The sequence below is a fragment of the Sus scrofa genome, chromosome 5, assembly GCF_054392235.1.
Source record: "Sus scrofa isolate SSC_HxYL_T2T_F1_AM1 chromosome 5, Sscrofa_HxYL_maternal_Yorkshire_Landrace_v2.0, whole genome shotgun sequence".
Classification (NCBI taxonomy): Eukaryota; Metazoa; Chordata; class Mammalia; order Artiodactyla; family Suidae; genus Sus; species Sus scrofa.
In genome coordinates, this window is record NC_139387.1 from 108347199 (window position 1) to 108374409 (window position 27211).

General features: G+C 39.6%; 1 protein-coding gene across 9 annotated transcripts in view; it reads right to left on the reverse strand.

Annotated features, from left to right (window-relative positions):
• OTOGL (otogelin like) overlaps window positions 1-27211 on the reverse strand; it is a 204301-nt gene that overhangs the window by 14715 nt on the left and 162375 nt on the right. For all 9 annotated transcript variants that reach the window (XM_084957766.1, XM_013998114.3, XM_084957767.1 and 6 more), the window contains 14 exons: window positions 24220-24397; window positions 23815-23957; window positions 23546-23569; window positions 23364-23456; window positions 20682-20871; window positions 17566-17780; window positions 13758-13899; window positions 8542-8727; window positions 6657-6869; window positions 6071-6175; window positions 4356-4463; window positions 2618-2719; window positions 2002-2106; window positions 1876-1916 (listed from right to left, as the gene is read on the reverse strand). In XM_084957766.1, the coding sequence (XP_084813892.1) occupies window positions 1876-1916; window positions 2002-2106; window positions 2618-2719; window positions 4356-4463; window positions 6071-6175; window positions 6657-6869; window positions 8542-8727; window positions 13758-13899; window positions 17566-17780; window positions 20682-20871; window positions 23364-23456; window positions 23546-23569; window positions 23815-23957; window positions 24220-24397 (1845 nt within the window). The remainder of the gene's footprint in view (window positions 1-1875; window positions 1917-2001; window positions 2107-2617; window positions 2720-4355; window positions 4464-6070; window positions 6176-6656; window positions 6870-8541; window positions 8728-13757; window positions 13900-17565; window positions 17781-20681; window positions 20872-23363; window positions 23457-23545; window positions 23570-23814; window positions 23958-24219; window positions 24398-27211) is intronic.

A 27211-nucleotide genomic window follows, 5' to 3' on the forward strand; every position in this document is an offset into this window, starting at 1 on the left:
GTTACATGATTCCATGTATGAAATACTAAGAATAGGAAAATCTATAGAGACAGGAAGTATAACTGTGATTTCCTAGGGCTAGGAAGCTTGGAGGGAAATAAGAAGTGGCTGCCAAAAGGTTCAGAGCCTTTTGGGGGGGTAATAAAATTGTTCAAAAGTTGATTCTTTTGATGGTTGCACAATTCCGTGAACATAATAAAAATAACTGTACACTTTAAATGGCTGAATTGTATGGTGTGTGGATTATATTTCCATAAAGCTGGTATTTAATAAATACTGCAAAACCTAACAGAGACTGTTTAGGTTGAAATGCATTTACTGTCTATGTGAATAAACTAATGTGATTTTGCAAAATACATCATCTTAAACACTGAAATAAGTATTTAGCAATCATTGAGAGTAACCACTCGGGCACAATGGGTCAGGTGAACACATGCAGAAGCAGGAATGTTAAAAACAAACTGTCTTGCGTAAGCATTTGTGTGTATTTCGACCCAACCTTGGTTTGGGTTGAAGATCTCAGTCTATCACTTACTCTCTCTAGACCTTTGTTTTCTCATTTATAAAATGAGCTAAAAACACCTACTTTGTGAAGATGCAATGAGATAATACAGAAAACTTTTTATATCAGTTATGAGGAACTGCAGAAAAATACAATATAATTCCACTCTTTTCTGTAGGTATGTATATGGTGCATACACAAAATAATCCAATGAGATAATTTTTATGAAAGCTATTTGTAAAGTTTAAACAGGTTGTGCGAATCACAGATGGTAACTCATCATGAGAGTAACTGTTAGGTTAATGCTTTTTAAAGTTAATTTAATTAATTTATTTGACATAAAAAATCTGTACATAATTGATGCGTATAACTTGACAAATTTGGAGAGAAATACATATCATGAAAGCATCACCCCACCATAGACCTATCCATTGACTCTAAAAGTTTCCTCCCACTCTCTTCTTTATTATTACATTGCGATAAGACCATCTAACCTGAGAGCTACCGTCTTAAATTTTTAAGTCTCTAAGACAGCACTGTTAAGAAAGTACAGCCATTCTCTAGCATCATTTATCCCTCAGGGTTGAAACTCGGCACCCTGCTTTTTAAATGAAACAGTGGCATCCTACGAGAGGTTCTGTTACTGTAAAAATGCCTCATTTATTCCCCAGAAGATAGCTTTGACATGGAACATCTGAATGAGTGTCTAATGATACACCTTATTTGAGAAGGAAAAGAAAAAGAAAATCTTTGCCAGAGAAAACATCTCTTCCTTGATAAACAGGGCCAGGAATATATCATCTTCCTTAAGTTTAAGAGGCATATCATGAAGGTAAATAGTTAAAGAAAAAAAAGACTTGTAAAGCACCACAGGCTCCACCTAATGATTGAAGAAGTGACACCAGATCATAATTATTATTTCTAAAAATTAAACCTTTGGAATTCATATATGGTTCCATGTTCACAGATAACTCCTAAAAAAGTACAGACAGATACATGTTTATACCACCCTCCTCCTCTAAAACTCTGCATTATTAGTGCACTTTCTTGAAGAATCACTGGGGAAACCCTTCAATATTGAGAGAATATATTTTTATATTGTGATTCATTTTAAGACCAGTGAACTTAACTATATGTAAGACTAGTAGTTTCAGTCACCGGTGGAAAAAAATAATGTATTGCACTTTCCCTTCTCAAGCAAAATATGAAATATTGACTGTTCCCTACAATCAGAGCAGATTATTTTAATCTACTTCAATACAACTGAACAAGCACAATTCCATTAACTGAGAAGCAATCAGAAATGAAAGCGACCAAGGAAGAATAAACTGATTTAAATTATATTAAAATTCAATCAAAATATGTGTTCTTACCACTTTACAAGTTGGCATAACAAGATTTTCACAGCTGCATTCTAAAAGACAAAAATCAACATATTTATATTGATCAGAACATATTAACACAGTGCAGTAAGACTTTAAAATCCGAAAATTAGTTACCACAATGCCATGTTGGACAACATTGACCCGATACATTTTCTTTCACAAGTTTCATATCTTCTGCACAGTTGAGCAGCGGCATAGGACAAAGGTTTGGCTCACACACTAAACAGAAAAATTACATGGGTAAAAAGTTACTTCATGTAATTGCTGGTTTTCACTAGCGACCATTTAGCTGACTGCCATTGCTGATGTAGTGCACGGACTTGAGAGGACTCAGCTCTCCCCAGAGCTCTCTCCCACCACCCAGACTGCCCTGTGTCAGCGAGGACAGACAAATGACTTACAAGCAGGTATAACAACATCAGTAGACTAGGACACACTCATTAGGTCAAGAGCCCCGAGAAATGGCAGGGGGGCAAGAAGAGAGTGGAGTTCAGAAGGTCTAGAATCACCTGGATCACTAGAAAGTCCAGGAGGAGGAGACGTCACAGCTAATCTGTTTTGGAGCGGTAATGTCATTCTCTAGGAAGTGCTCTTTGATGTTTGAAAACATTAACAGGCTATTGAACAGGCTAGACCTAAACTGAGGTGTGAGGGAACAGTACCACCAAGGTGCACTGGCCTTCAACCTCGGACACACCCAGATATTTTCCGTTAGTTAACATGTACTTACCACAGTAATACTGAGGGCAACAGACGTGCATAGTGTTAAGATCCAAAGTGAGAAATTCCCCATCGGCACATAGCGGAATAGGCTGAGTGCAAGGTTTGCAAACTAAAGATAAACCAAAAAGGCAGAAGTCACAGCTGAGCAAAACACAAACTATCAGTTGAGATTACTGCGCACATAAAGTCAAAATAAAATACATTATGTTTAACAAAACAGAAAATAAGGAAGACAAGGCGCTAACAAATCTCCCTATTTGGTCATAAAAGCAGCGGCACCGTCTGAGGATATTGCTTTACACTTTCCTAAGCGCAGGGACACTGAAGAACCATCTTACCAGAATCACAGGACATCAGGAGTTCAGCAGTAACCTGTTCTTGCTAGGATCAAAATGCCATTGATTGACTTTAGGTTTTTCTAATTCACTACTTTTGATTCCTCCAATTTATGGAGGAACATCGTAGCAGGCGCCTGCTCTTCTGATCGCTTCAGCATCCCTCTCCCAACTTGGAGAGCAAGCCTGTGAAAGAACGCGAGGAAGTGTCCTGCCCAGGCCGTCCTAGAGTGACTCTAAACAAAGGTGCCTCCTTCTCACCAGGTCTCTGTGCAGGAAAAACTCCACTATAGATGAATCGGAATCTCGTTCTACAGCATTCGAATCATGAACAGAAGGACATCAAGTCAGGAAATGGAGGTTGCTGACTCAATCACTAGTAACTGCCACCTGGAGAAGCTGGTTTCTCTCTTTGCCAGAGCCTGACTGTTCTGCTTCATCTCGGTCACAGAAAAGCTTAATCCCCCTCAGTCTGCCCAGCCGCTGGTCTGTGCCCAAGCTGGCCAGAATCAATCACTTAGTGCCCTTCGCAGTCAAAGAACCTTAAATGGGACAAAAAGACGTCCATTGATCTTCACAGGTTCATCAGAAACCTACATCAATCAGCAGTCTTTGATATGATCATTCTTCAAGGAAACCGAAAAGAGAAAATTCTTTCTTTTTCAAAGTCCAGTTCATCAGACAATACACATATCACCAAACCCAGTCACTTCCCAGGCACCTTTCATGGCTACCATTCTCTTTGAGATCATCAGACTCACACAGGAGACACAGGAGATGAAGTTTTAAAGAAGTATTCTGGGGGTTCCCTTCGTGGCACAGTGGAAACGAATCTGACGAGCATCCATGAGGACACGGGTTCGATCCCTGGCCTTGCTCAGTCGGATAAGGATCCAGAGTTGCCATGAGCTGTGGTGTAGGTCACAGACATGGCTAGGATCTGGCGTGGCTGTGGCTGTGGCGTAGGTCACAGCTGCAGCACTGACTCGCCCCCTGGCCTGGGAACCTCCCTTTGCTGGGAGTGCAGCCCTAAACACACACACACACACACACACAAAAGAAGCACTCTGCTTAGCGGAGTCCTTTAGTCGTTTTTTTCAAGGAGAGCCACGGCTACAAGAAAATAAGAAGAACTAGGTGCCAGCCTTATTTTTAAAAATTGATTATATAATCTTGATTGTATGTCGACTGATATGAATAGACGTTGTCAACAGGAAGTAGCACTGCGTGTAATAACTGTCAAGAATCATCTGAAATGCTGTACGTTCTTTTCTACCATATTATTCAGTTGAATTTTTGAGTATCTCAGCAGAATATTGGTTCCCATGAGTGCCATGAAATTCACATCAAACAAGCCATTTCCCCAGTCCCTTCCTCCACTTTGAGGAAATTATCTCACAGGAAACTCACCACAGAGGGGAGAAAAACAGCAAGGCTCTTCCTGCTGAACTTGAATCATGAATTGGTCTTCTCTGCATTCTGGTATCGAAATTACGGGGCATTTGGATGGGTCACATTCTGTCCAAACACAGAGATATTTGGAAATGTGTACAGAGTGAGATGTAACTAAATGAAAGAGTGTGGCGCAGTTCTCTGAATTTAGTGGTAATTAGCGCATTTTAAAAATCTTAATCTTAGCACAAACACATAGGAAACAACAGGTTGCTTATATATATTACATACAAAATATAAAATACATGTAAATATATATTTTAAAAATATATACAACTTTCTATTAATCTCATAGAGATACTGATATATAGATATAGACATAGCAATAGATATATAGCTATCTTCTGTTATAAAATCTTAGCAGAAATATATAGTAAATGGCAGGTAATATTTAAAATATATGTGGACATTTAAAATACATATTTCCACAAAAATTAAATTATTAAGTGAATTAATTATGCATTTATTTTATTTATTTTCACACCTAAATGATAAATGTTCATTGTTTCAGAGGGCCCGCAGAATTTACATTTCATTCTATTTTCACCAGCGATTGGTGGGTCCTGAGACTAGTCATGCTAATATGCAGCTTCAAACTGTTCTAGAGTCACTTAAGGATGATTTCCAGGTGGTTGGATGGGGGGAGAATCATTTTGGCTCAACTCCTTCGTTGACAACGAACTAATCTGAAGAGGTTTCTTGTACATCCACCAGAATGATGGGCCAATGGACTGCTGCCAAAGCTATCTTCACACGTAACCCCAAGAGGCTACTACAGGAAACCCAGAGCCCCGGTCCCCTCTGAAGCGCTGAGAAAAAAATCACCACCAAGTCCTGATTCTGGTCTACAGTCTTATCCTCGTGAACTTAGTACTTGCAATAACCCTGTCGGGAAGGAATTATTACTGTTCCTCGTGAGTTTAGCAAAGTTAAGTAATTCACAAATCAGAGGTGGTGAGCATTTCAAACCTACTTTAAGAAGCATGTGAGTGTGTGTTTGTGTTAACGGATAGGAGGAGGCTGTCTACAGAAGTTTTGGGAAGTCCCCTGCATATGGGTCTCTTGAAAAGAAATTACAATTTATTACAGTAGTTGCCTGGAGCATTCTCAAACTAATTTAAAATGTATTAACTTGGGAGAAAAATATTCTTGTCGCTCCACCGTTTAAAAAAAAAAAAACCTGAAATGTATTTTCTACTCATTTTTCTCCTTACTAGACTTTCTACATATATGATGTCAACCCTTTTAAACAGGGAAAAAGAAGTGCCTGGTGAGGAAGCACACCTACAGCTAGCCAGAGCCCCATTAAACAAATATTAGATGGAAAAGCCAAAAAGAATTGAAGCTTTGGAATAAGACAGACCCTGATTCTAAGTAAACTCTGCCGCTTTTCTCTTAATGATCCTACTAAAGGTTATTAACCTCTCTGAGCAGCAAACTACACATCTATAAAACAAGCAAATCAAGATACTCATGATTATAAAGATTAATAACTGAGAAAAATATATACTTTAAAAAAACCTGGCCAAAAAAAAACCTATCCTTAGCAAGACAGGTGAGCAAACAATCCTTTATAATAAACCATTTCCTTATAGACACAAAGAACGAGAATCTAATCCACTAATCTGCAGGAAGAAAAACCTCACTCCTACTTTTTCCAATTAATTACTCACCACACAGATATTGTGGACAACAAGAAAAAGGGCTGTGGCCAATGATCAATTTTTGACTATCTGTACATGTTGGAATGGCAGTTTCACACAAGGTCATGTCACAACCTGGAAATAGACAGAAGCATTAAAAAACTTTTGAACACAACAAAAATCCTGTGGTTCTAACTCAAAGCAGAACTAGGCGTCTCAATATGCATGTTTTTATGCTGCCACTAACCCCTTCAGCTCATAGAATCGTCACACGTGAAAAGTCAGCAGACTTGAGGTTTGTCTATTATTGTCTGTGACCCTCAATGGTCATAAGTCAAATATTCCCAGATTCTTTATCTTGTCACATATTTCTGAATATTACTAACCGACAATAGCCAGCGTTTTTCATGTCTGTCTGCAAAATCCACAGAACTATAACGAGGCAAAACTTGCTTTGAGAAGGTGTTAAGTGATTTATGGCAATACTTGCATTGCTACTTCAACCTGCAACTTTTTTTTAATCCCAAGAATCAGGTATACCCTGCTTTTTCACACACACACAATCAAGGTATTTTGTGGCATTAACAAACCGTAAGGCTTCAGCCTGTATACATACTACAAACTTCCTTTGAACAGCAGGTCCACTTATCAACAAAGCTCAGGACGACTTGAGCTTCTCGCTCACAAACTGGTGAGGGCGCCTCATCACAGTCAGGTTCTATGGGGATGATGCTGCCGTTCTCCAAACATCTGTACAGGGCGCACTCGTCAATGCCCCCATTCCAAACCTCCCCAGCAGTTCGAGGCCGGTCTTCACTATCCGTGCAAGCTGAAAAAGACAGACCACGGTGTATCGCTTAGCGCTGGTCATTAAAATAAACCAGGATGTGAGGTTTGGCTTGCAGACCGTGACTTGGCCCAGTGACAAAGATGACACGTCACTTTCTCAACTTCCTCCTTTCTTCATCAGCTACTAGCTTATGTTTTTCTTTAATGTAATTTTTTATGCATTCTTAGGGCCATACCCATACCACAGGGAGGGGTATGCTATGGCCAAGGGTCAAATCAGAGCTGTGGCCACTGGCCTACGCCACAGCCACAGCCACGCCAGATCCGAGCTGCATCTGTGACCTACACCACAGCTCATGGCAACACGGATCCTTAACGCACTGAGCGAGGCCAGAGACCGAACCTGAGTCCTCATGGATGCTGGTCAGATTCGTTTCCGCTGAGCCATGAAGAGAACGCCTTTCATGAAATTTTTGATGTGGTTCACGGAAAGCACTTTCTCTTTTACAACTATCTGCAAATTTGCATGTCCTCTTCTATAAATAAGATGATTTGTTATTTGTTTTATTCATTTAAGTCTTGTTAATACAATTCATTTAGCTTGAACAAACCCAGTAACATAAATTTAAATTATTTTTAAAATATTAACTGTTAAAGTTGTGTTTTAAACACAGTTTAAACTGCTTTATAACTGTTAAAATATGGCAGTCTCTACCCCACATTAACAGGTTTGTCCTATCAAAGTTCAAAACATTTTTGCTTCAAAATCTAAACGTGAAAAGTAGGCAACCAAGCAAAATATTATTTGGTGACTCAGTTTTATCATGAAAGTTTTACTGAATGATAAATATGGCCCTTTAGTAGTTCTTTAGGAAATTATAAAGATAAATGTAGTGACAACTATATTCCCAGCTTTCCTGAACTTATTTTATTTACTATCAACACAAACTCAAAGGTCCCTAAAAACAAATCTGAGCATGCCTGTGTATCCTCAAATTCTTCCATAAATACTCTCTTCAATGGCAAACACAAACTTGTTTCTGGAACTATATATGCATTTCACTTCTACTTGCCTTTCTCTTTAATTATTAGCTTTACTTTTGACTATAACAATGAGTCCTATGATTGATAAAATACTGTACTGCAATTTTCTCAGTTTTGAACTTCTTTTCATCTGCAGCCACCACAGAGACAATGTGTGAGAATAAAACGATTTGAAAATGAAAGCAGAAATATTCAGTGTTTTCTTCCAGATAATAACCCTTTCTGACATTTATTGAGTGCTTATTTTTCTCTAGACACTATTGCAAAATTCTTTCTATTATTTCAGGTATCCCACACGAACCTTGTGGGATAAGTGCTGTTATTTTCTTCACTTTACAGACACGCAACCTTAGGCTTGCAGAAATAAAGACGAATCATTAATATACGAAATCACCGAAATTTCAATTCAGCCCAAATAGTATTTCCTTCATGCTTAGTTTGAAATATCCCTTCTCAGCTTTTATAGGCAGAAGTAGAGATTAAAACATACCACCACTGGAGCTGCTAACTTTGGTGAGGTCAACTGAAATCATATTAAAACCAAGCTACATATTCACTTCCTTTCCAACACGTAGGCCACCTCCAATCAGCATTTCTCAGCACAGCTAAGATCTAAAAAAGTCTTATTTGCTGGGTCCCGAAGATGCTGCTTTGTGTTTTCTGCTTACCACATTCTTTCTCAGGAATGCACTGAGTTGAATCTGGCCTGTGAAGAATCGTCCCATTTTTGCACACACAGTCTTCCCTTAATTTCAGACACGAAGAGTATCCATAGAACCATCTGTTCAGACATGTCCTTGCTTCACAAGGCTGCACACAGGGTTGATATTCTTTCCCCTCAGGGCAACTCAGAGCTATGAAAAAATACAGGAATTTTTGCTAATGATAAAAGTGACCCCCTTGTGTTCTAGTAAAAGGCAGACATCAGTTTTCTTTCTTAAAATTCATTTAGCACATTTTCAGTCTCTTTGACGTCCATTTTTCATTTACTGTGTAACCATAAATCAGACACAAACAATCAACAGGTATTTCTGAGCATCTTTTAGGTGTTCTGCTAGTACTATGCTACAGCAGGAAAAGTTCAACGGATTTTTATCTAATACGTATGACCAACAGGCAGCCCGAATGTAGTTGCCTAAGCATGAAGTCAACTATGAGGAAGTTACTTGTCTACACAGTGGAAGGAGATAGAACAGTCTACTGAGAATAAATAACAGAAAATGTTCTAAGTATGCAACCCAACGAAGTCATAAAAAAGAAAAATTCTGTGTGTTTAGGCTTAATCCCTCACTGTCAAAAGAAACTAAGCAGTTTCTAAATGATGTTTCAGAAAAATTCTTGATTTTCAGTGATCATAAAAAGGGATACTGTTAAAAAATAAACACTCAGCTGGGAGACAGAGTGTAAACTGGTAAAATCCCAGTGGAGAGCAATTTCATGGACTCCAGGAAAACTGAAGAGGCCCTCTGTTGCCAGTGAATCAAGCAACCCAGCTCTTAAATAGTGATTCCCTTGGAGGGGCAAGGAGCAGAAAGGCATAGGACAGGCACCAGAAGCTGCTTTTATTTCTGAAGTGCAATCTAGTGTTTCTGACATACTATTCTTTCACTATGCATTTTATTCTTCTTTGGGGAGGGATGAAAACTTTTGCTTGAGTATTTTAGTAGCTCTTCTATTGAATTTATTTTACCATTTAATCCCCTGAATGACTCTAATTTATTGGACGATATTTTCTACATAGAGAGAAGAGACTAGCGATTGCCAAGGGGGTGGAGAGGGAGGGAGCAGGACTGGGCCTTTGGGACCAGCAGAGGCCGACGAGCACACGCAGGATGGGTAAACAACAAGGTCCTGCTGCACAGCGCGGGGAACCATCTCCAACACCCTAAATGCACAGCGCGGGGAACCACCTCCAACACCCTACGTGCACAGCGCGGGGAACCACCTCCAATACACTGTGATAATCATGGAAAAGAATGTGAATGTGTGAGTATGTACAACCACACACACTATAAATCCAGTATATTTCCATAAAATAAAAAATATAGTTTCTATAAAATGTGCCCAGGATTGGTGAAATGTTTAATAAAATGTGTATGAAAAAAGCCTAGGTGTTAATCTAGCAACCAACTGTCCACATACAAAGTTATTACAATATTACTGACTATATTCCTTATGCTGGAATGCGAATCACTGAGGTTTACTTACTTTATAACTGGAAGTTTGTACTTCTTAATTCCCATCACCCATTTCACCCCTTCCGCCAGCAACCAGTCATGTGTTCTCTCTTATCTATGAGTCTGGTTTTGTTTTGTTTGTTTAGATTCCATGTATAAGGGAGGTCATGTGTCTGTCTTTGTCTCACATCTTTCACTTAGCCTAATTCCCTCTAAATTCATCCATGTTGTTGCAAATAGCCATATTTTATTTTTTATGGCTATATAATGTGCACCATAACTTCTTTATCCATTCTTCTACTGATGGCACTTAGGTTGCTTCCATTTTATGGCTATGTAAATAACTCTACAATGAAGACGGGGTTGCGTATTCCTTTTGAGTTAGTGTTTCTGTTCTCTTCAGGTAAATATTCAGGTGTGAAACTTATGGACCATATGGTACTTCTATTTCTAAGTTTTTTGAGAAAATTCCATACTATTTTCCTTTTTTGTCTTTTTTTTTTTTTTTTTGGTCTCTTTAGGGCTGCACCTGCAACATATGGAGGTTCCCAGGCTGGGGGTCCAATTAGAGCTGCAGCTGCTGGCCTATGCCACAGCAACGTTTGATCCAAGCCATGTCCGTGACCTACACCACAACTCATTGCAATGCCGGATCCTTAACTGACTGAGCAAGACCAGGGATCAAACCCGCATCCTCATGGATGCTAGTTGGGTTCACTAACCACTGAGCCACAACAGGAACTCCTTTGTCTTTTTGGTGACAGACATTGACAGGTGTGAGGTGATATCTCATTGTGCTTTTAATTTAAGGTCACCGATGATTAGTGATACTGGGCACCTTTTCACGTGTCTGCTGGTCACGAGTATGCCTTCTTTGGAAAAATGTCTATTCATATCCTCTGCACATTTTTTAATTGGGTTTTTTGTTTTCTGATGTTGAGTTGTGTGAGTGTTTTGCATATTTTTGACATTAACCCCCTAGCAGACATAGAGTTTGCAAACATCTTATCCATTCGCTAAGACCCATTTCCATTTTGTTGATAGTTTCCTTTACTGTGCAGAAACAGTTTCGTTTAATGCAGTCCCATTTATTTATGTTTGCTTTTGTTCCCCTTGCCTGAGGAGGCATATTTGAAAACTATTGCTAAGACTCATGTCAAAAGGAACATCATCTGTGTTTTCTCCTAGGAGTTTTATGTATTCAGGTCTTACGTTTACGCCTTCTGTCCATTATGAGTGTGTTTTTGTGTATGGCGTGAGAAAGTAGTTATTCTTTTGCATGTAGTTGTCCAGTTTTACAAAAACCATTTATTGAAGAGGCTATCTTTCTCCCTATTGTACGTCTTGCTTCCTCTGTCATAGATTAATTGACCATATAAGTGTGGGCTTATTTCTGGGCTCTTTATTCTGTTCCATTTTTTGTGCCTTCTTTTGTGCCAGTAGCATACCGTTTTGACTATCATAGCTTTGAAATGTAGTTTGAGATCAGGGAGGGTGATACCTGTACTATGAAGTCAACTATGATGAAGTTACTTCTTTTCCTTTTTTTCTTTCTCAAGATTACTTTGGCTATTTGGGGGTGTTTTGAGCTACTGAACAAATTTTTAATATTTAAATTATTATTATTATTTGTTCTAGTTCTGTAAAAAATTCCTTTGGTATTTTGACAGGGATACCATTGACTCTCCAGGTAATGATAATTTTTGGTAATGATAATTTTAACAATGGTAATTTTTTTCAGTCATGAGCACTTGTTTTGGTCATCCTCAGGTTCCTTCGTCAATGTCTTAGAGTTTTCCAAGTAAAAATCTTTTACTTCATTTGGTTAGATTTATTCTTCTGTATTTATTATTTTTGATGCAATATGTAAATGGACTTGTTTTCTTAATTTCTCTTTTTGCTAGTGTGTCATTTGTGTACAGATTTCTGTATATTAATTTTGTACCCTGTAACTTTACTGAATTCATTTATTAGCTATAATCTATTTTGGTGGTGTCTTTAGAATTTTCTTTTTAGTATTATGTGATGTGTGAACAGCATTGTGTAATCTATGAACAGTGACAGTTTTACTTGTTCCTTTCCAATCTGGGTACCTTTAATTTCTTTTTCTTATCTAACTGCTGTGTCTTGGACTTCTGATGCTACACTGAATAAAAGTGGTAAGAGTGGGTGTCCTTGTTTTACTCCTGACCTTAGAGGAAATGCTTTTAGCTTTTCACTGTTGAGCATGATGTTGGCTGTTGCTTTCTCACACACAGTCTTTAGTATAATATGTTCCCTCTATACTCACTTTGTTGAGAGATTTTTGTAATAAGTGGATGTGGAATTTTGTAAAAAACGTTTTTGCACCTATTGAGATGATTTTTTTATTCTTCAGTTTGGTAATGTGGCTTATCACACTGATGGGTTTGTAGATACTGAACCATCCTTGGCATCCCTGGGGTAAATCCCACTTGACTGTGGTGTATGATTCTTTGAATGTTTTGTTGAATTCAGTTTGCTAATGTTTTGTGGATAACTTTTATATCTATGTTAATCAGCGATACTGGCCTGTAGTTTTCTTTTCTTTGATGTCTTTTTCTGTTGTTTTTTTTTCAGCAGGGCGCACCCTCCCCAGTCACCAGAGGTATATGCTCTAGGATCAACCTCCTATGCAGGCTGTGTGCACCCTTCTGTTGTGGCAGATACAACTACTGTGGGTGCACTGCTAGGCAGGGCTGGCCCTTGGCCCAGTTTACTTGGCCACAGTGGCTGGGGGCCACTGCAGGGTAGGGAAGGGATTCTGCATGGCTCTCTGCACAGCCTGGAGGACTACGGGCCAGTGCGGGGCCACCAAAGGGCAGATAAGCCCCCTGGAACTAACAGGCTAGAGAGAGGATTCCAAAATGGGTTTTGCCAGTGCCGGTGTTATCACAGTAGAATGGGCTCCCAAAAATGCCTGTGGCCAGTGTCTTCATACCCAACAAGAGTCTAGTTGCCTCCTGCCTCTCCAGAAGGCTCTCCGAGATCAGCAAGGGGTTCTGACCCAGGGTCCCTTCAAACTATTTCCTCTGCTCCGCCAAGTGGAGCGTGGGAGACTTTGTGCACACTCTTCAAGAGCAGAGTAGCTGTTTCCCACGGCCCTCCAGCTCTCCTAAATATAAGCCCCGCTGGGTTTCAAAGGGAGAACTGCTGGGACGCGTCTTCCTCATGCAGCACTTGTAGGCTGGGGAAGTCGACATGGACCTCAGGAAAGATCGGTAATTGTGATACACCTCCCGTTTGTGGGTCACTGACCAAGGAGTATGTGTCCCGTTTGTGGGTCACTGACCAAGGAGTGTGTGTCCCAGCTACACAGCATCACCACCCTCCTAACCATCTTGCTGTTGTTCCTTCTTTAGGACAGGAAAAATCTTTTCTGCTAGTCTTCAGGTCTTTCTTGGAGTTGGCTTCCCTGTAAATAAATGTGATTTTGGTGTATCTGTTGGAGGAGGGGAGCTCAGGGCCTTCCTTCTCTGCTTCCTTGACCACCTCCCTTTAAATTTAGACCAGAATGAAAACAGAAGTCGTTTAAGTGGGAGAACTGAGCTTGAACTATAGGTTACATTGACATTCATTTTATTCCTCCAAAATGATTTTTCAATGAACAACAAAGGAAGAAATACCAAAAAAAAAAAATGGAATGGTATTTGATTGTTAGAAAATATTACTTGAACAGTGCTACTTACGGCAGTAATCAGGTGTTCTCCACCGAATACAAACGTCAAACTTGTTGCATAGCGCCACGTATGCAGAAAGGGCATCACATTCATAGTTCCAAAAATAGGTGTAATTGATCCACATCTTTTCACAAAAATCCTGTGGTGAAACCTGGAGATACATCGTGCCTTGAGGTAAGTTACATTGTTTTAATTCTCTAAAGGCCCTAAGCTAGACTAAAACTATTTAGAGAATCAAAAGGGAGCAAATTATTATTCATTACAGTTCCTCTTCGGCCCTAGAGTTTCGAAGTTTCATAATATTAGATGTCATCACTGAATTTATAATTTTTAAACACATGTTTTAGATAAAATAAATACCGTATGTATTCATCTATATAAACCTAGCTTCTAAAGATGGAAAAGAAAGACAGTATATGGACCTAGTAAAAATCTATTTCTGATATTACATTTTGGGATCACAATCTTCGCATATATATATATATAAAGATTTTGATTTACTACGGATAAAATTGGAAGCTCCAAAAGCTTTCTTTAATGATACATGGCACTGCTTATTAAATGAGGTTATAAATACTTCTCAAAAAGTATGTACTAATATTGAACATTGTCAAATAATTTACATAATTTGCCAAGGCTCGATTTAGTTAGACTCACTTTTTTCTACAGATTGTTTGATTTTTATCTAGAGATATCTGAAATCTAAATAATTTAACTTATAACAACATTTACTTGAGTTTTTCTCCATTCATTTATTCAGCAAATACACTAAGCTTCTAGAATCAGATGTGGAACTGGAACACAGGTCAAAGTGTCAGGCAAAAATACTTAATGTTTTTCATCTCCCACCATTTCTTCTTCCAGGTCTCCATCTATAAAAACCAAGATTCTGGAGTTCCCGTCGTGGCGCAGTGGTTAACGAATCCGACTAGGAACCATGAGGTTGTGGGTTCGGTCCCTGCCCTTGCTCAGTGGGTTAAGGATCCGGCGTTGCCATGAGCTGTGGTGTAGGTTGCAGACGCGGCTCGGATCCCGCGTTGCTGTGGCTCTGGCGTAGGCGGGTGGCTACAGCTCTGATTCAACCCCTGGCCTGGGAACCTCCATATGCCGTGGGAGCGGCCCAAGAAATAGCAACAACAACAACAACAACAAAAGACAAAAAAAGACAAAAAAAAACAAAAAACCAAGATTCTACTTTCTGCTTCGTCTCCTTTGTTGAATCTCCTCGGTTGCCAACCATGTCACAACGCGTGGAATATTTACCATGACCATCGAGAGCCTCCTGTTTGCCAAATTCGGAGACCACTGGTATTCACCTCCTCACCCCCTCGGAGGCCTGCGGTGCCAGGCACACCCCCCATTTCTTAAAGCCTCTCCTCCGGCTTGGAGAGACTCACGCTGCGGTGACGTTCCGTCTGTTCACTGTCATCTCCTCCTGCTTCTCATTCCGAGGGTCTGTCTAGACTCCATCCCTGAGGGGTCCCGTCTACTCACTACGAATGCTCCTCCTCAGCTCACCCATTCCCGCAGCTTCTACCACCATCCTGGGCGTGTACCTCTCTGCCTCCGTTTCTTCATAAGTTAAACAGAGTTAATAATCAACCTACTACTGCTGAGATTGCTGTGAGCTAACACATGGAGAGTGTACAGAGCAGACTCGAGCACGTGCAACAGGAGTTACCGTTATTTTAAAAACTCCATATACTGGTAAATTCCCAAACCTGATCCCTGGTTTCGACAGGTCTTCTGTGAGATCTAAAACATGTTTCCAAGTTTTTTCCATGTATTTTAGGCTTGGAAGTTCCATATGACTTAACTTATTCAATGTTTTAAAAAAATCATATCCCTTCTCTATTTAACCCACAAAAGCGGATTCTCCTGTAACCTCCATTCATCCATTCAATTATGCATCCTCCCATAATTTGCTGAGCACCTAACTGCATATCAGTCACTGTATTATACATGAGGAATGTAAAGGTAAATAAAACAGGCCTGTCCTATTCCTGTGGATCTCATAGCTAAAGCCTTTGTCACCATGCTAAAACAGAGCAGAGGAGGGAAGTGTTCCAGCTTGGGGCACTGCAGGCATAAAAGCTTATTCACAGGAAAAACCTTGAAATCGTGAAAGAGTTTAAAGGAGGCTGGAACGCCTGGCCCTTCGCCAGCAATAAGAGTGTAGCGCAAGAAGGAGCTGGAAAAGTAGGCGGGACAAAGCAGAGAGGACCCGAGGAGCCCTGAATAGAAGTTTAGAATATGGTCTAAGAGGCAGTGAAAGACCCCGAAGGATTTTAGGTAAAGAAACAATCTAATCCTGCTTCCATTTTCAAAAGACAACCTGTCTGCTGTGTGGGGATTTGCAAATGAGAATGAAGAGGAGAAGTGGGGAAACTGAAGGACGAGCATGCCCTTCTTTCGTCATCAAACTCACTGGCAAGATCCTATGGGAAAGCTGGGACGGTTACAGGCTAAATGGTGTACACTGTGTGGCCTCGCTAGGCCTTGAATCGTCAGGCTGGACGTTCCCTAATTTAATCAAACGTCGAAGTTCCCAGTCAGAAATGGAACTTTTGAACGCTGTTATGCTGAAATGAGTTAAAAAGTATTTGCTATTTTTTTCATTTTTATATGCATGCATTTAAAAATGTAAATATTTAAAACGTATGTGCCTGCAAATCTCTAATTGAAACTGAAGCGCCAGAGAGGTCCCATGACTTCGTATCCTCTGCCGTTTCCCTCAGAGCACTCACAGGCGGCCGAGAGCTGCAGAGTCCACAGCGGGTGGCCCAGCATGGACGTTGCTTCAGGGCAAACTCCCTCTGCCCTGACAATTCCCTCGCTCTACTTCCCAGACACTCTGCTTCCCAAAGTGTTGCACTAGCCGCCTCAACTTTTGCCTAACGTGGCCCTTTCTAGCAACCTTGCTCTTACCATAGGGTTTCCTTTAAGGTTTTTTTTTTTTTTTTTTTCCCCTGGTCTTTTTAGGTTTGCTCCTGTGGCCTGTAGAAGTTCCCAGGCTAGGGGTTAAATCAGAGTCACAAAGATTTGTTTTCTTTGCCTCGGCTCCCTTCTTCCCTCATCTCTCCTGGAAAACTCATTCTTCCAAATAATTCATGTATCGGAAACTCTGGGAAGTCTTCTCCCAACTTGGGCCCCTATGCACTTCTGTACTATATACTGGGAAAAATCTGTTCACCGGCTTGCCTGCCTTCCAGACTCCTGGGGAGCAAGGAGAGATCTGAACTTGGCTTTGTAACACGAGTTTAACAGAGTGCCTACTACTGGATGCTCACGGACTTTTCATTTAACGATTCCTGAAATGCTATATTTTTCTGTCTTTTGTCTCTAACAACAGATCTTCTTATTCAAATATTTAAAACAGCTACTAGCTACCTGAAGTCAGAAAGTTAGAAACCAGTACAGAACAATTACATTCAATATGTGACAGGTTCTATTACAAGTATATACTACAGCAGCCAGAAATTGATCAAAGTCTCCCAGTCGTGGTTTCTAGACTGGGTTAAGCGGCATTGATCTCTTTCTCCTAGAAGCATTTATTCATAGCATGAAATTTCATTTTTCTTGAAAACTGTAGCTATAGTTCAGAAAAACAAACATGGAGAGAAAATAGATAATTATCTTTCCTGTTCTGTAAGTCTATAAACAATACATTATTTTGAATCCCGAAGCAAAGTGGCAGAAGGTCTAGGGATAAACTGTTTCCAGTAGGAGAACATCACGGCAAGAACAAGAATACACTGGCTTTTCCCCTCAACATGTCTAACATGACAGTTCTTAGCGATGGTTGCTTCCAACTTACTTTATCATGGCATGGGATGAAAGCTTTCCTATTTAGTAACTCGATGCAGTGACTGCAGTCGTGCTCAGTGCAATTTCTAACGGGCCTTCTCGTGGTTACTTTGAAGGATTTCTCAATTTCCCAGCTCTCAATAAATAATTCTATGTCTTCCATATTCGTAATGATTGTGCCATTTTGCATCCTTAGGTCATCATCTGGATCTTCGTTGCAAATGCCTTAAGAGATGTGTGACATTTGGAAGGAAAAAATTCACTTAAACCAAATACAGGCAGGAGAAATAAAATCATCTTAATAATGTATTTAAAAGGAATAGATAATTTATGGAATCAGGTTCCAAGTTGACGTCTTGTCTTTAACATTGACGGATTTTCTTTTTTTTAATTGTGTAGCTGATTCTTGGATAAAATAGTGTGGAATGGTCTTAACCAGATAAGAACAAAATCATGGTCGGAGACGCCAAGCTTTCTGAAAAGATCATAGAATTAGAAGGAAGAGATTGATTCTGTCCCTACACTCTTTTATTACCACTGTCTCCTAATTTAAGAACTCGTTCTTAAATCTGTCAAGGTGTTCCCTGGAAGACTGGACCTTTGGCGTCCATTCCTCCAGGAAAATCCTGTCTGAAAACATTACCTTTTCCTTTCAAAACTATCTCTGCCCACTACCTGGAACATGAACCACTTCAGCAGAGGGACCTGACTGGCATCAAAGTATTTCTTACTCCCTTTCAGTAACAACCATTACAGGTAATCCAGGCAGAAACCAGTCAGCTCGTGGCGGTCACTGAGACACAGAGATTTGTTCAAAGTTAGGACAACCACTGTTAAGCTCAGAATTTGACCTGGGAATTCTGGGGCATGAACAATCTCTCCCCCTTGGGGTGACATGGGCTATTTATGACTGTGATGTTACGACCTGCTATAGCCTCTGGCTTCCTTGAGGGAAGTCAGACTGAGAAGAGAGCTTGCTTTTTATCTATTAGAGGCAAAGCCAAGGAAAGTACAAACATCAGAGCTGACCATACCTTATCTGAATCATACCCTACTTTACGACAAATTTTTCTTAATTCCCAAGGCTTCTAGCAATGAAAGATTTTTTAAACATTTTTAGGTATCAAATCTTAATCTCAAGTAGTTACATCAAGCTCAATAAAGTTCTGCTGCTGTAGTTGCCCTACACTTAGACCTATGCAGGAGACTGCTACAGCGCAAAAACAAAACAAAACAACAACAGAACTCACGCTAAGTGGACCACACTGTAAAGCAGCTATGTTTTCAGTCTAAACTCTTCTGGGGAAAGGCAATGGCTGGTAAAAATACGTTTTCCTTGCGACTCCAGCCACCTCTCCCGCAGAACAGGAGCTCCCGTTCTGGTCTGGGAGGAGGTCACACTCTTGTCCACTACGACTCTGTCGGCCAGCAGCCGGCTTTGCCTTCAACAGCTGGCCCTCTCCCACTGCAGAGGTCATGAAGTTCAGGGGTGACCCCTGTTAGCAAAAAGGTGACCTAGCCCTTTACTATAAGGATTACGTAAGAATCCAGTTAGCAGACTGTCTCCGTAAAAGCATGAGCTGACACTGAAGGAGGAAAAAAACAAACATGGAAGTCAAACAAATCATAGGTGATAAATCAGAAGAGAAAATATACATTCCCAAAGTCTCTGGGTGACTGCTCAGTTAATATCTACTGAGTTATTACGTATACCCAATACCATGACAAGGCCTAGTTCCACACTGATAACCCTAAGCCTCCGCAGAAATCTGTGCTATGTTTAGTTGAGCATGGTCTAAACAGGCAAGGACACTGAAGCCATTTTAGCCAAAATTTCAACCAAGTAGTTTACTTTTTTCAAGCAGAAATTTGGGTATTTCATGTAATTTGTTGAGAGCAAGGACTTGGTCTATTTGTTTTGAGTTGCCAGCACCATGAGTAGTGTCAGACATGCAGAAGCTGATGCACAAACTTTTACTCAATTAATACTTAGTGAGCTTAAAATGGACATATTTGTACTAAACTAAAATTTAGTGACTGTATTGAGCAATGCATTAAGTGTTTTAATTAACTTTCACATTCAATTCTAACAACAATCTTGAAGGCAGTTTATGGTTATTCCCATTTGAAAGTTAAGAAAACTGATGTTTAGTTAAATATTTCTGAAGGGGATAGCTCTGTTTAACTTTCTGACAGACACCAAAGCCAGTAATGTTCTTTTTATTTTCTTATGTACCTAGAGATATTTCTAATTTGTTTCCTTTGGCTTATAACTAAGTATCTATGTAATATATTGTGATATTAAACCTAAGCGTAAAGGTACATTTAGGAGTAACACTTTATAATAAAACTGGGACTAATATTCAGAACATTTTGTTTCCTGTATGTAACTGCCAAGATGGGACTTCACCAAGTATTCTTTGATTGCAAACTTAAAAAAAAAAAAAAGAAACAAAGCTAAGTCTTTATCATTCTATGCCTCATTTTTATCACTTATAAATTAACGCTGGTGCCTACTTATTAGGGTTACTGCTAGAATTAAATGAGTTAAAATATGTAAAATGTTTAATACTTCAGGAGTTCCCATTGTGGCTCAGTGGTTAACGAATCCAACTAGGAACCATGAGGTTGTGGGTTCAATCCCTGCCCTTGCTCAGTGGGTAAGGATCTGGCATTGCCGTGAGCTGTGGTGTAGGTTGCAGACACGGCTCGGATCCCACGTTGCTGTGGCTCTGGTGTAGACCGGCGGCTGCAGCTCCAATTCCACCCCTAGCCTGGGAACCTCCATATGCCACGGGAGTGGCCCAAAGAAATGGCAAAAAAGACCAAAAAAAAATGTTTAATACTTCTTTAATGTTTAATAAAGATGAGCTAGTAGGAATACAAACGGTACTGTAGTAATAGCGGTAAGCAAACATTTCCACAAAATACCCAGGCTGACTGTTCCTTCTTGCTTCTCAGCCCATTCATGGAAAGACACTGCTTCCTTCCGTATTGACTTGGGAACACGCGGAACTGAAAGCGAACACCACTTCTCCAGCCCGAGAAATGGAGCAAGAGGGGCCGAAACAGTGCAATGTGAATGAAAACCAGGGGAAGAAAGAGAGACTGAAAAGCAGTGCTCACCACAAAGGCCTTCTGTGTGGGATGACAGGTTAAACTGAGAGCCGAAATGAACGTCTACAATCCCCGTGAGGTGAGCCCACTTCACCATTAGTCCGGCCGGAGTAGCAATCACGTACATTGAGCCAGAATCCTCTATGGACAGGTCTTGCTTTGCAAAGGGTAAAGGCACAGCAGCAGAATCCACGTGGACCTGAAATGACATAATGCGTTTACACTCACCAGAAGAATGTTTATGCCTAAACATACATTCATTAAAAAAGAGGAGAACTCAGATTTTGCCATTTCTTCTGATTTAATATAAACTAATTTTAAGTGCTTAAAAATTTACTTTTCCGTGGCTACCAGGTTCTCATAACTCCTAATTTCTTTTATCCTTTTTGCTGTATTTTTCTGGATTCAATATTTGTTGTAAACTCATTGCCCTTTATTTTCTTTAAAACATAACATTCCTCTAAGTTTTATATGCTTTTTTCCCTGTTTTTCCCAATATATGTTGATTACACCATTACCCCCAATAAAAACTTAAGATAATAAAGTTTTTTTCGGGAGGTTTTCTTTAATCTGGGTTCTCTCTTTGATCTTCTAAATTAGTGTTTATTTAATTGCAATGTTCATAATAACCAATTTTGAGTCCTGGTAAAGATGAAAAGTCCCAGATAGTCTACTTCCAATGTTTGGACTAGATACTGTATTATTTCATTATCGTTTTTGTTTTAGGGCCACACCTGCGGCACATGGAGGTTCTGAGGCTAGGGGTCAAATCGGAGCTACAGCTGGTGGCCTACACCACAGCCACAGTAATGCCAGATCCGAGCCACGTTTGTGACTTACACTGCAGCTCGCAGCAACGCCCGATCCTTAACCCACTGAGGGGGTCCAGGGATCAAACCTGCATCTTCATGGATACCAGTCGGGTTTCTTACCGCTCAGCCACAACAGGAACTCCTATATTTTATAATCTTAACATATTTTCTTGGTTATACTAATATAAACAATCCAAGGACTTAACTCAGTGCTTTAAATAACAATGACATGGAACCGTAAGCTGTAATAAGCAGTAAGTAAATTTCTCAAAGTTACATAATTAGCAGTAAGTAAATTTCTCAGTTTCAGCTTACAAACCATCCAATTTCTCATCTTTATACCTTCCTCATACAGCCACACTCAAGCTGAAATATTCTTCTTTGCCTGGCTAATTTCTACTCATTTTCTTTAAGATTTACCTTAGGTGTCATCTCCTCCAAAAATGTCTATTTGACTCTCCTATAAACTGCATTTAAATGACCCTTACCTCTGTCCGTATCTTGGCCATCACTCTACCATATTCTTCCCTTTGCCTTTTAACTGGCAGATAACTACATTTAAGCAACCCCCCCCCCCAATACAACTGCACGTTAATTGAGAGCAGGACCTGTGCTATTTTATCCCATAAACTCACTACATGATTTTTTTTTTTTTTTTTTTGTCTTTTTAGGGCCGCGCCCACGGCATATGGAGGTTCCCAGGTTAGGGGTCAAATTGGAGCTGTAACTGCCAGCCTCCACCACAGCCACAGCAACGTGAGATCCCAGGCACATCTGTGACGTACACCACAGCTCCCAGCAATGACAGATCCTTAACCCACTGAGCAAGGCCAGGGATCAAACCTGCGTCCTTATGGATACTAGTTGGGTTCGTTAACTGCTGAGCCACGATGGGAACTCCCTATATGACTTTTAAGTAACTAAGTTTTCAAATGAATGCGTGACCAGCCATGAGTTCAGCTGAGGCCGAAAAAAGCCCTTCCACCCAAATGCTGACAACAGCGCCCCTGACCAGGTTTGAGTTTCTTTTCCACCTCCTTCCTGTTAATGTACCAATCGAATTAAAATAAAAGGTATACATAGAAGTTCCATTGTCTAAAAAAGTAACACACTCACTTTAACACTGTTTCCAGTCCAGAATGTATGGCCTGTGCTAACAAACATAATTATTTCCAGAAAGCATATACTATCTTTGCTATTCTGAGCAAAACCCGTATATATTATGTTCTTATGTTTTTGAGAGACCCATTTAGGTCTGAGTGAAGCATCTGGCTCAGAAATCATGCCTATTTAGTAAACACAATTTCTTAGGATAAAGGTTTTTCCTGTAAAATAAAAAGGCTCCTTTCCCACTTCTGTATGATGCCTTGCTGTTCTACTGTGAATATCCCTTCATTTTTTCTTCGTTATCATTTATTCACTGAAAAAGCAATGGCACCAATGTTTCAAAACCATGCTTTTCCATCTCTTCTCCTCTCAGTGGTCTTCGTCCTGGCACCCCTGGCTGCCCCTCTTTGCCACCTTAGGATCCTCTTTTTCACCTCATTATCGCTTGTCTCCCTTGAAACACAAACATGAACCCCGACACTAAGAAGCTCAGCTCGCACTCACATTACGCAATAAAGCTGCAGCGTAGTCAACATGGCCATTTCAGGTAGTCTCACAAGGGGAAAAATCTTTACAGCCGTTGGCATGTTATGGTAGGAGACATACAATGTTATGGAACACATTTTTAGACTTCCCATGAAAAGAATGATGAGACATCATAGCAATGAAACTCTACTGACATATTTAAATTTCCCTTTTTGGAAAGAACTTTGCTTATGTAATTTCTAAATTTCAACTAACATGAGCATATGTTTTAACTTCGTGTTCTTACCTTTCTTTCTGCCCGATTGACAAGTATTTCATGCAGAGATGTGGTCAAATTTAACTTCTTAAAACAAAGTCCAGAGATTCTTCCAGAGGAAGCCTTAATTTGAAAACAAAATTTTTAAACTCTCTGAAGCTAATTTTAGCACTAAACAGAAGGAAATTAATAAACACTTTGCAAATACTCACTAGCTTTTTAAATGAGTTTCCATTCTGGAAAAAAAAAAGTATAAAGAAAAAAGCTTTAATAGAAAAAATTATCTGACTTTGAAAAACATTATTTGGATTAATATTATATGTTTCTAAATACATCCACTTGAAACACATTTTGCTTTAAGTACCAGAAGATAAATCTCAGTGAATTCTTGAGCCCTCTTTATTCTGGGAACACCTAATAATGCAACATACTTCAGCTACTAGATTTATGAAGGAATGACAAAGACTAGATTATGACTTACCTGATTCATGGAACACTTTTCAATATGAGCAACTAGAACTTCACCAGGAACTCTTACTAAGATATAAGAAGCCATGCTGTACAATGCCGCATTGTTGCCATCGAATGTAACGATGCTGAGTTCTGACAACATGGAGCACCGGCCTAAAAGGTGGTAGAGAGTGGATTTCGTCTGTTAACTAATTATTTCTAATTAGTCACTGCAAGTCAGAACTGCTCTTTGAAAAACATCTTTTCGATTAGTCTTACTATGTTTGGCAAAAAGCAACTCTAAAAGGTACATACTGGGAAGCAAATTCATATATCAAATGAAGAAAGTTCAACCATAACTTTGGCTTGATTGGTTCAAAAAAATACGATCTCCCCGATTACAGCCTGATTGCCATGGAAAACGCAGCAGACTCACAGGGACATTCCCACTCAGGGCAGCAGACGTCTCTGTTCACTTGAACCGGTCTTCCCCGGAAACCACAGTCAGGCGTTTCCAAGCCCTTTGGGCAATGCAGGGACCAGTTGTACAACTTCCATTCCGTATTAAGGCATATGTATTGGCTACAGTTATAAACAGGATCAAATTTTTGAGGCTGTTAACGAAAAAAAAGAAAATGAATGCATTTTTTCCATTTCAACTAATGTTTTCAATTAATTTTTAAATTTCCCATTCATGTTGCCTATAGTGTACACTTCTTAAATGTAAAGGCTTTTGAAAGATGAACAATTAAAAATTTACTGTAGATTTTTGTCGAGGTCATCTATGTTCAGTGGGAACTTCATTTAAACTCTACTTTAATATTGATTGGACGTAAGACCATCCCACAGACCCAACTTCTGAGCAAACTGAAGTCTTGTTCTAAACCACCTAGATCAGCGTTTTGCAAACATGGATACAGTGGCAGTCAGCCTTTCACGTTACACTGTATGAAGCTGGTACTTGACGAGAAACATACAGATGTAGAGGGCAGACTTGTGGTTTCCAGCGGCGGGGGGGACTAGTGTTTGGGGTGAGTAGATGCAAACTATGACATTTAGGATGGATAAACAATAAGGTCCTACACAGGGAATGATATCCAATCTCCTGGGACAGACCATGTTGGAAAATAGAATGTGTGTGTGTGTCTATGAAATAAAGGAATGGTGAAGCTAGAAAAGCTAGTATATAATCAATACTTCTGTTAATGTCAGTTTTAAAAAATTACAACATAACAAACACTATTCAGATGTTTCACTAACAAAGCAACTGTGATATCAGTTTTACAGCACCTGGATAGTATCATTATAAACTAAGTTTCCAAATTACCTTCTATAAAAATTATAGTAATAACTATAGAAATTATATCATACCACTTATTATATGCCTCCATTGCTCTCATTAGCTCAATTTATTCCCTCTGATGTAGGTACTAATATTTTCCCTATTTCACAGCTGAGAATATCAGAATGAAGTTCATATTAACTTGCCCAGAGTTTTAAAGCTAACAGATAATAGAATCAGAACTTAAGTTCAGACACTGTTGCTCTGAAACCAGTGCTCTTAACTGCTGCTCTATGCTGCATTTCAGGGACTGGATGAAGAAAAATCTATTTATACCTATTTTATATGATGCACTCATAAAGTAGCTTATTTCATTTAATTATTCCTAAATGTTGTGGGTCATTTTCTATCATTCCAATGTTACACATGCTAAAAAAAAAAAAAAAAAAAAAAAAACGGGAATGAGAAAGGGTAAATAATTTTCTAAATAGGATAAAGTGAGGACTTATCAATTTAAAAGCCAAAGGTAGACAAATAATCAAGTTCAATTTTGCAAAATTTTCTGTATATAAGTTATATTAAGTTCTAGGTATTGATCTCGCTTTCCATTTAACCAAGAAAATGCAAGCGCTTAGAAGAAAACTAAAACCCTAAACACCGAAACCACCAAGGAATCCGTACCTTCCACTCCACTGAGAAACCATCTAATGAGGCCGCCAGTGAGTGCTACATTGCCAAATTCAGCAACCAGCTCTCAGACGTCATCCAGCTGACCCAGTAACACACTCAGCATAGGCTATTCCTCCGTCTTCCTCAGCATTTTCTTTCTTTGGTGCCAGGTCACCCACAACCGCCTCCGTTTTCTCCTGTATCGCGGTTAACACCCTTGGCATGTTTGTCATTGTTTCTCAATCTGCTCAAGTTGCAGCGGCCCTTCTCCCCCGTCTGCCCTCAACCCTTGTGTGCTCTCGTCTAAGCGCATGCTTTTACACACCATTTATATCCTGAGAATCACACACATTTCATCCTAACTTGAACTCTGCCCTGAACTCCACGTGTGTGCAGCAGATCTATAAATCCACAGCTTTGCTATATCGGAGAGGACTCTTTCTTTGTGTGGCAAAACTGAAGTCTGGCCTATTCCCACGCCAGATCTTTAGGTCCCCTAACTTCCCATCTTGATGAATGCCAACCTTACCTTTCATTTGTTCAAGGCAAAACTCTTAGAATCTTTAACGCCTGTTTCTCATTCATACCCCACCTCTAATCCTTCAGCAGTTTCCAGAGCCTCAATCTTCAAAACAGATCAAAAGAATCCAGGGACTTTTCACCGTCTCCACTGCTGTCGCCTCCTGACTGGTTCTATGTTCTCTTGGTACCTACCCTCAACAAAGCACCTAAAATGTTCTTGAAACAAATCAGATCATAAAATTCCTCTACTCAAAAATCTCTCTTCTCTTCCTACGTCATTCAGAATGAAAACCAGTCTTTACACAAGGCCTGACAAAACCAAATTTGCATCCTGTCATTTTATACTTATGAAGAGCTTCCCTGCCATTCTTTCACTGTTTTGAGACGTTAGGTACATTCTCAACTCAGGGCCTTTGCACCTGCTGGCCCTTCTGCCTGGAATGCCTTTGCGTGGTTCACGCTCTCAACTTCTTTAGACGTTTTTACTCTAAAGTAGCAGGCACTTTACCAGCAAGGATCAGTGAGGATCGCTTCATTGGAAAGAGTTTTATTTTTCTCCCAAGCACCAGTCTCGAATATCTTACATACCGTGACAAATTATCTTGTTTATTGGCTGTTTGAGAACCCAGTAAAACATAAACTCCATAGGAGCAGGAGTTTTTTTCCTGCTACTATATTGTTTTATCCATGGTGCCTGAATAGTTCCTGGCCAGAAATAGTGTGAAATAAATATTGGTTGAATAAATAATTGTTTATCAGAACAAGTAGCATATTTGGAGTAAAGAGATAATTTCTCAAGTCTCAGTCAAGACAATAACTAGCTCTGGGATTCAATGGCCTTATCTTTTTTTGCTTTCTAATATATCTGCCAACAGTGTCTCACATATTGTAGCTGCTTAATAAATATTTTTAAATGCCTAACAAAAAAGCCTACTTTGAACTCTTCATTATTATA